This window comes from Trichomycterus rosablanca, chromosome 1, assembly GCF_030014385.1.
Source record: "Trichomycterus rosablanca isolate fTriRos1 chromosome 1, fTriRos1.hap1, whole genome shotgun sequence".
Lineage (NCBI taxonomy): Eukaryota > Metazoa > Chordata > Actinopteri > Siluriformes > Trichomycteridae > Trichomycterus > Trichomycterus rosablanca.
This window is the reverse complement of record NC_085988.1, coordinates 46,406,170-46,415,828: the sequence shown is the minus strand read 5'-3', so window position 1 is coordinate 46,415,828 and position 9,659 is coordinate 46,406,170. Positions and strand designations below refer to the sequence as shown.

Below are 9,659 nucleotides of genomic sequence, written 5' to 3'. Positions count from 1 at the left end.
AGGAAAGTGTGATGGAAAAGCGACCAAGCATTTTCTTTAAATGTTTAATTGTTTACTAGTGATGGGAATTTCTGGACCACATTTGGATTGGAGGTCCAGATTTGATAATCACTGCCACAGGGGTTTTTACAGAAGGAAAAAACATTAAGAATGCTAGCTGGAACCTTTTTAGGGGTTTTCCTTCTGACCTATTTCGAGTGTGAGTTCGACACCACAGAGAAAAACTGTCTTGTGGATTTTTAGCGTCAAGTGTGTTGACAAGTGTGAGGAAAAAACCATTTAGGGTGCTGGATGGAAACTTATTCTATGTGTTTAACTCGAATTTTTCATCTCACGTGTGTATTTGGGTGATTTAGGACGAGGCCCTTTGTCTTTGCTAAAAAGGTAAGCGCTCACTCGTGCGCGCGAGAGAAGCCCAAAACTACAACAAGACAGTGCGGACTACAAAAGAAGGCACGAGCGCAAATCCCGCCTCTCCTGTTCTTTAAATAGCGTAGAGACGGGTGGAGGAGAGCAGCCAGTTATACTGACAGAGAAAGAGAGATAGCGAGAGAAAAGACCAGGCAGGCGCTGTAATATGGCCATATTGAAGAGAGCGCTGCAGCTGTTTGGACCCTCCGCCACCTCACTTCAGTTATGGAGCGCCTCACGCACCGCAGCCGGACACCAACGCGAGCCGCCGACAGAATGAGACTAAACCGCAGTGTAGCCGCCGGTCCCGGCCATGCTTCACCTTCTGCTCTCAATGACGATTTAGCTTATTATTTCTGCTTTGGGTTTTTGCTGAATTCGAGCAATACGTTTGAGGCAATGCGTCGTCACAGGTAAACAAAAGATAGGGACGGAGGCCATGGTCAGATACGGCAAACGGACAGACACTAGAGGCTTGGTTATTTTTATTAGGAGAATAGATATATGGTCAGTGTGTGAGAGTGGATTGTATATGAGTAGGTTAGACTAGAAATAGACACTGGACTGTATACGTCCATAATTATTAGAAATATCATATTCATAATTTTCTATTCAGATTAATTAGTGTTTATTGTAATATGCCTAGTTACATGTATGTGGTATACCAGTTTACACACAATACCCCATACATTCATAATTGTCCAATATGGCTCATATCTTTTTAGCCCAGTAATAGCTTCAGAGAACCCTGATTACTTACCTTACCTCTAGGTAGACACCTTGGCGACAATGAGGCAAGTGAGCCATCACTGACAATCATAGGCTGCATTTTATATGTTAACCTATACCTTTCATATTTATTTATTTATTTATTGATCATTATAGGCTCTTATAACCAGGCCTATTAGTATTACAACCTATTATTAATATTCCAGAACTAGCTATTTAGATAAAATAGTTTGAAAACTGTTATCTGATGTCCTGTGAGGACATGGAGGTCGGAGCCGAGTGCTCTGGGGAGAAGCAGAGAGCAGGTCAGCTCAATTCGGCTTCTCCTCCGGCGGCGAGCAGCGTGGGTCAGCTCGGCTCAGGCGTCAAGAAACACCAGCACAAACACAACCTGAAACACCGCTACGAGCTGCTGGAGACGCTGGGCAGAGGCACCTATGGAAAAGTGAAGAAAGCCATCGAGAGGCATTCAGGCAGAGTGGTGAGCTATGTCTTTTTTTCTTAAACAGTGGTCAACTTAGGTAGCAGCCCAGCACAGCTTGTGATCAGCCCTGCTCAGAAACAACATACCTTATGAATCATATCATGGTCAATGGCGCAATCGGTGTGGTGTCGCCTGGATCCACTGGTCAGGGTGCAGGTACATCACTCACTCCTTCACACCTATGTGGATAACATGCCAAACTTCTCACATACAGTAACTGGACATTAAGGTCAGGTCTTCAGGACCAGTGTCGCATAGACAGCGGATTGGCTGATCGAAATTGTCCCCTAGAGGGAATAGTTTAGTGTGTAATGCTCTTTGATGGACTGATGCTCGGTCCAGATGGTGCCAGACCCACTGCATCACTGATCAGAATACATGAATTGTTAATGTTTATTAAATAAATGATTTATTGAATTCATTTTATTGGAGGTAATTAAGATGTTGGGTACCATGTCCAAAATAAGTAAGTGGAAGTGTTAAGACTCCTTTACTCACATTTGCTTAAAGGTAATCTTTTGAGCAATTTAATATTTAATCTGCTGAGCCACTACACAACTACTACCTAGTCATATCTATAGCTGTAGCTGATCATTGTTTACTTGTAGTCCAGTCATACAAATCATAGAAATTCATAAATATGGCTATATTTATATGTATTTGTATTGCATACCAAATCACATTCTCCCATTTTCATGGCATTTAGCAGACGATTTTATCCAAAGCATCTTACAATTTTTTTTTACTGAATACAAAGCAATTGATGGTTAATGGCCCAGCAGTGGCAACTTGTTAGTGGTGGGGATTGAACCAGCAACCTTCTGACTATTCTGACTATTTCAGTATTTCAATAATGTTTTAAGGCTATACTCATGAAAAAGGTGCACAACAGCTGGTAGAATCAAGTGTTGTGTTTTTCTTCTCCTGGGACATGTGCCCCACACCACATGCCTGATGACACTCTTTCACGAGCATGCACTTGATGTAACCAGCGCTTTGGCGTGTGCTCTGCCAGCTGTTTCCTAATCCCTTCTTGGTAAAACGAATGCCCCTTTAATAGTCTCGGGACCATGACTCTGCTGTAGTGGTGCCATCGGCACTTAAATGTTTTTGTGTTCTTAGAAATAGAATCTGATTAAACTGAGAATAGGTCTCTAATCTGCAAATCCATTAGGACTGACTCAGTGCTGATTGTACGGTAAATGGGTATTTGGGGCTGTGGGTCAGGAACATGTGCCATCTGTGTTCTTGTGCACAGTGGCTATTCTCCCATATGGTCTATGTGATCAAATAATAAAAGGTATGTGAGTACAACCTAGTTGTTCTGTTGACCTCTGGCATAGTGACCCCAATCTTAGAACCACGTTAGGGATGGAATGGCATGCAGATTTGCATTGATATACTTGGTTGTTTTTTTTCCCCAGGTGGTAGATGTCTGTGTGTGTTTGTGTGTGCACATTCTCCTGGCAGGTTTGTGCTCAGTTCCTGGCAAATTCCCTCTGGAATTAGAGCACTCGAGACTTATTGATTTTTGAAAGCATTGTCATTGTAGGACTGTCTAGTTATAGATAAGTGTTTGTACTGCACTATAGTAAAATCATTACAGTCATCCAAAACGCATGGTGAAGTAGAGTAAGGTTATTGTTCATACAGGACTTCAAATGCTTATTGTCTAATCATTAAAAGCAGACCAGATGTGGCATATGAATAAGGTTTAGCTATATGGCATGGCCCTAATTCAGTATGCTGATTTAAGGTATTTTGTAAGATTACATGACTACTTCTGGAATTTTGCTTTTAGCTAAACCTTTGACCTTACGGTAGACTCAAACAACAGTTTGCTCACAAAAGAGCTGATATTGAGAACAGACTATTATTTGCAGACTATGCTGAAAAGTCAGCTGATAAAAAGGTAGCAACTTGACATAACAAGCCATGTCTGTGTAGATGCCCAGCCAGCCAATAGCACTGGTTCTGGTTCTGCGTGGTACAATGTCTTATTAGCAGTCATATTGCAAAATATTTAATAAGATTTATGCTTTCAAATAATAATCAATGTAAAAAATGCAATAAACAGAGATGGAGTAAGGCAAAATGACTGCTCGATATAGATGGTAATAAAAGCAAGAAGAATATGAGTTGCATTTATGGTGTTCAGCAGATGCTTTTATTCAAAGCCACATACAGTTGTGACTGATTACAATCAGGGGCCCAACAGTGCCAACTTGGCAGTGGTGGGGCCTGAACCACTGACCTTTAGATTACTAATCAAAAGCTTCAAAGCTTGTAGCTCTCACTTATTCACACACACCATATTGACTTTATAGTGTGATGATAATTGTTGAGTTTATTCCTCTGGGTGGTGTGTGTGTTGGAAAGTCACACATTTCCTTGGAGCACATGTCACATATATAGCATGTTGTGGTGCTTTAAAATATTTCCAGAATGCCCTTTACCCTGCTCTGGTTGTGCACTCTGTTTGTTTTACTGCCTGTCTATTGCCGTCTGCTACAGATCCTTTCTGCCAAACACACTCACACAGCACACTCGGGCAGTGGTATGTTTTTAAGCCCAGTGCTAGGACCAAGTTTGTGTCAAGTAAACTGCTATCAGATAATAAAGCTAAATTTAAACCTCATATATACTGTACAAACGCCCCTTTCTCCTGAACAGCTCTAGGGTTTTTTTCTCTTTTTTGGCAGGAGTAGTTGAGTTACAAAATAAGTGGTGATTGTGTTTATTAATCACCCTTCTAAAGCCTAACATGTACAGTATTTTTTTGTTTTACTTTCACTATTGGCCAAACGTAGGGTCAGACATCATTTATCAATTTGTTGTTCTGCTGCTTGAGGATACGAAATGAAAAACAGATATGCATTGTTCTTGTATGTGTATTTGTCAGCCTGTGGGCTGTCATCCAGACAAGGAGTTATTTGTCTAACAGTTATTACTCACAGCTCTGCATTCCTTCTATATCTCTCAAGGACTAAAAAGCAACATACCACTATCACCTTCTTCCCAATTTCTTCTATTTCTGCATATTTGTCACACTGATTTATTTTAGCTTATCAAACTCCTTTTAATATTAGACTAATATAACCCAAGTAGACACAAAATGCTTGTTTTTAAATGATTCATTGAAGGACAAATGCTGTTCAGCCCTACCTGGCACCCTGTGAAAAAGTAATTGCACTTGTAGTGACCAATCAGTTAACCAAACTACCAAACTGACAGTTGGGTTGAGTTTCACCACCCACACCCTGGCATAATTATTGGCAGACCTGTTGAATCTAAAGAAAAAGAAGATATACTTTATTTGTCATATATACAGATACAGTTGTACAGTACAATGAAATTCTTTCTTCGCATATCCCAGCTTGTTGGAAGCTGGGGTCAGAGCGCAGGGTCAGCCATCATACGGCGCCCCTGGAGCAGACAGGGTTAAGGGTCTTGCTCAAGGACCAACAGTGAATGCATAGCAGAGCCTGGATTTGAACCGCCAATATTCCGGTTGATAGCCCAAAGCTCTACCCACTAGGCTACCACTGTCCCTAAACATCACTTATATAGAACCTGTCTGGACAGTTGTGGCCTAGCGGTTAAGGCCATTGCCAGGTTGCCACTGTTGGGCCCTTGAGCAAGGCCCTTAACCCTCAATTGCTTAGACAATAAACTGTCACAGTATTGTAAGTCACATTGGATAAAAGCATCTGCTAAATGCTGAAAATGTAAATGTCTGCCAGTGTCAAGCAGGCTAGAAGGTCTCAAAAAGCACACATTCTAGAGAAATTTAAATACAGTTAAACAAAGTCTCCAAGTCTGGAAAGGCTTTGGGGCTCCAGTAAATCACAGTGAGATACTATAAAAAGAAACAATATAACAGTTTTGGGGTATTTTGCTTTGACTGCCGGCTTGTCTTTACATTCTTTTACTTATCTATTTGTGTGTGTGGCTGTTTTGCCACAGTATTGCTTTACCTTGGTTAAGTATCCTTCATGTTGAGTTTATCTTTTACAACCTGGCATGTGTGGGGCTTAACCTACAATGGGTAAAGTTTACAGTGGTAGTTACACCTCTAGTGATTTGGGGAAACTTGGCCCACAGCTCTATGACCTCAGTGGTTGACAGGATCTCTTAACAGCGTGACTTTTCCATGTTGCTGATAAGTATAGTTCTGGAAGGGTGTGTGCTTTCAGATGATGCATTTTTAAATCAGACAGCTAAGTTTGACAAAGCGTTGAACTTTCATTCCTCACTTTTAATGACACACCAGGCTGCAATGACTGCAAATCATGCTGGTGTGAGTGTGCAGGCTCAGACTGGTACCATTTCCATGACCATTGACCTTACAGGAATGTATTTATTATCTTTAGTGCGTAGACCAAAAATAGCTTTTGCATAGTTTGCACCCAAGCAAGTGTGTTGTACTTCCAGTGCCTCGGATATACACTGATCAGCCATAACATTAAAACCACCTCCTTGTTTCTATACTCACTGTCCATTTTATCAGCTCCACTTTTACATTTACTGACTGTAGTCCATCTGTTTCTCTACATATCTTTTTAACCTGCTTTCACCCTGACCACCACAGAGCAGGTATTATTTAGGTGGTGGATTATTCTCAGCACTGCAGTGACACTGACATGGTGGTGGTGTGTTAGTGTGTGTTGTGCTGGTATGAGTGGACCAGACACAGCAGCGCTGCTGGAATTTTTAAATACCGTGTCCACTCACTGTCCACTCTATTAGACACTCCTACCTAGTTGGTCCACCTTGTAGATGTAAAGTCAGAGACGATGGCTCATCTATTGCTGCTGTTTGAGTTGGTCATCTTGTAGACCTACATCAGTGTCGCAGGGCGCTGTTGGCTGGATGTTTTTGGTTGGTGGACTATTCTCAGTCCAGCAGTGACCGTGAGGTGTTTAAAAACTCCAGCAGCGCTGCTGTGTCTTATCCACTCATACCAGCACAACACACACTAACACACCACCACCATGTCAGTGTCACTGCAGTGCTGAGAATGATCCACCACCCAAATAATACCTACTCTGTAATGGGAGAGTCCTGACCATTGAAGAACAGGGTGAAATAGGGCTAACAAAGCATGCAGAATAACCGATGGACTACAGTCAGTAATTGTAGAACTACAAAGTGCTCCTGTATGGTAAGTGGAGCTGATAAAATGGACAGTGAGTGTAGACACAAGAAGGTGGTTTTAATGTTATGGCTGATCGGTGTATATTCACCTACATGAAGTATAATGTGCTGGTATGTATTGATTTAGAGCTCTGAAATGTTGGCACTGGAACTCATTCTGTTATTAATAGGCAGGTATTAATGAAGTACAGTTCATGTGATCTGTCTTATGTCCGTTCATATGAGCCTGAGAAGCATGCAGTTCTTTGCATCTGCTGGTATGCTGATCAGGATTGGCCATGTGTGTATGTGTTTTTTCAGGAGATGGTGAAAAAAGGTTGTGCTGACAGCATGGCTGAAGCTGAATTGGGACACATGAAAGGGCATCTTGCTGAGGAAATGAAAATGTCACGGAAAATTAATATCATATAGTAGGCCTAAGACCGAGAGAGAAAAAAGCAGCTCTGTGGACCATGGAATTCCATCACTGTTGAGTTAGGGCTGATATCTTTTATTATTATTATTTTTAAAGAGCTATTCTTAAACAAACTATGGCTGGGCTAAAAAAGCAAATCATAAAGTTGTTACAAGAACAACAAGCAGGCTTATCAACTGTGAGGTATTGGAAGACTGACCAGCTCTAACTGGTATCTACCCATGTACACATACTGTATATTGAGTCCTACTCTTTTTTATTTTTATGATTTATCACTGCTTTTTCCTGGGCAGGGTTTCAGTGCAGTAACATACCCTGGACTAAAATATACTAATCCATGGCAGGTCATTGACCATCCGCCCCCTGAGACATAGCCAATCATGTCTTATGTAGACGCCTCGTCGGCCAATAACATCATTGGCGCTAATAACTCTGAACTGGTGTCTAACTGTGGCCCATTAAAATAAAATGGTCTCAAAGACTTATATTAATTGGGAGCAGACATTGCCCTGACCTAATTCCCTTTTTTAATATTCACTATTAAAGCCTATGTGTTGCTCACTTGGTTTGCAGGAATGTGTGTCATTACATGATTATTTCAGTCGGTAGTACAAATACGTACCTCTCTCTTGCTCTTTTTGCTTTAATTTATCAAACCTTGACTTTGGGATGTCAGGACTGTTGTCATACAGGTTACCATGATTTACCGTATGGCCAACTTTGCTCCATCAGAAGGCATGAAACAATTTGGTCATTATATCAGTTGTTCAGGAGGTAGAACATGACATGCTAATTAGATGGGTAACACTGTTCTGAAAAAATGAGATCCAGATGTCTTTGACTCAGTACTGTTAAATAAGGGCTACTTCTCATTCAGAATAAAAAATGCCTGATTATCCAGAAGGGGAGGTGCTGCAGCGAGAGACCTGTTCACACTGGGCCCCTGCGGAGTTTTTACATTCCGGCACTCTTATTGTGAGGCTGGCAGGAGGCACATACCTGAGCCTTAGATAAACTGTATGAGATAATGGAAAACAGTTTTCTGTGGCTTACCAGTAAATACCCGAGGATTTCAACTAGGCGTGCTGGCCCAGTTTATGTATTTATTTATGCCTTTTCATTCCACATAATCAAATTTTGAGCCATTCCAGTTGGGTTTCCTTATAGGGATGTGCTGCATAATTTACCTTCGGCTCTGTATAACATGTGGTTTTTGTTTCTCAGTGAAAAGCAGGACTCTCATGCGCTGGTATACGCCTTTGGCAAAGGGTGCAGTTGTCGAGTTCTTATCCTATCATTAGAAGAGAGGGGATTATTTTAATGCAGTGAAGATGGATAGGCAAGAGTTATGCTGCATGTGCTATTTAGGATACTGTACTGTATGCAGAAAAAGCTGAGATTTTTGACCTGAGAGGTTTTAATTTAAAAGTGTACCTGGACATGACATGTAATGAATGTGTATGTCATGGCAGTCTTGGGTTTACTATGATGTCTGCAACTCTGTTTTTTCTCTAATTAATGAACCGATCAGCCATAACATTGTTTCTACACCCACTGTCCATTTTATCAGCTCCACTTACCATATAGAAGCACTTTGAAGTTCTACAATTACTGACTGTAGTCCATCTGTTTCTCTGCATGCTTTGTTAGCCCCCTTTCATGCTGTTCTTTAATGGTCAGGACTCTCCCAGGACCACTACAGAGCAGGTATTAATTGTGTGGTGGATCATTCTCAGCACTGCAGTGACACTGACACTGGTGGTGTGTTAGTGTGTGTTGTGCTGGTATGAGTGGATAAGACACAGCAGCGCTGATGGAGTTTTTAAACACCTCACTGTCACTGCTGGACTGAGATTAGTCCACCAACCAAAAATATCCAGCCAACAGTGCCCCATGGGCAGCGTCCTGTGACCACTGATGGTCTAGAAGATGACCAACTCAAACACCAGCAATAGATGAGCGATCGTCTCTGACTTTACATCTACAAGGTGGACCAACTAGGTAGGAGTGTCTAATAGAGTGGACAGTGAGTGGACACGGTATTTAAAAACTCCAGCAGCTCTGCTGTGTCTGATCCACTTAGACCAGCACAACACACACTAACACACCACCACCATGTCATTGTCACTGCAGTGCTGAGAATGATCCACCACCTAAATAATACCTGCTCTGTAGTGGTCCTGTGGGGGTCCTGATTATTAAAGAACAGGGTGAAAGCAGGCAAAAAAAAAGTATGTAGAGAAATCGACAGTCTACAGTCAGTAATTGTAGAACTTCAAAGTGCTTCTATATGATAAGTGGAGCTGATAAAATGGACAGTGAGTGTAGAAACAAGGAGGTGGTTTTAATGGTATGGTTGATCAGTGTACGTATATATGTGTTAAAGCCATTAAGTCAGATGTTGAACTTATTAATTGAAATGTCCCTTACAAGCATGTAAAAATCGTTCACTTTTTTACTGTA

At 41.3% G+C, this 9,659-nt stretch overlaps 1 protein-coding gene across 1 annotated transcript in view; it reads left to right on the top strand.

Moving 5' to 3' along the window:
- The first annotated feature begins 570 nt into the window (after window positions 1–570).
- Window positions 571–9,659, top strand: part of nuak1b (NUAK family, SNF1-like kinase, 1b) — a 31,608-nt gene continuing 22,519 nt past the window's right edge. The window contains exon 1 of the mRNA XM_062993517.1: window positions 571–1,621. Within this exon, the coding sequence (XP_062849587.1) occupies window positions 1,388–1,621 (234 nt within the window). The 5' untranslated portion in view covers window positions 571–1,387. The remainder of the gene's footprint in view (window positions 1,622–9,659) is intronic.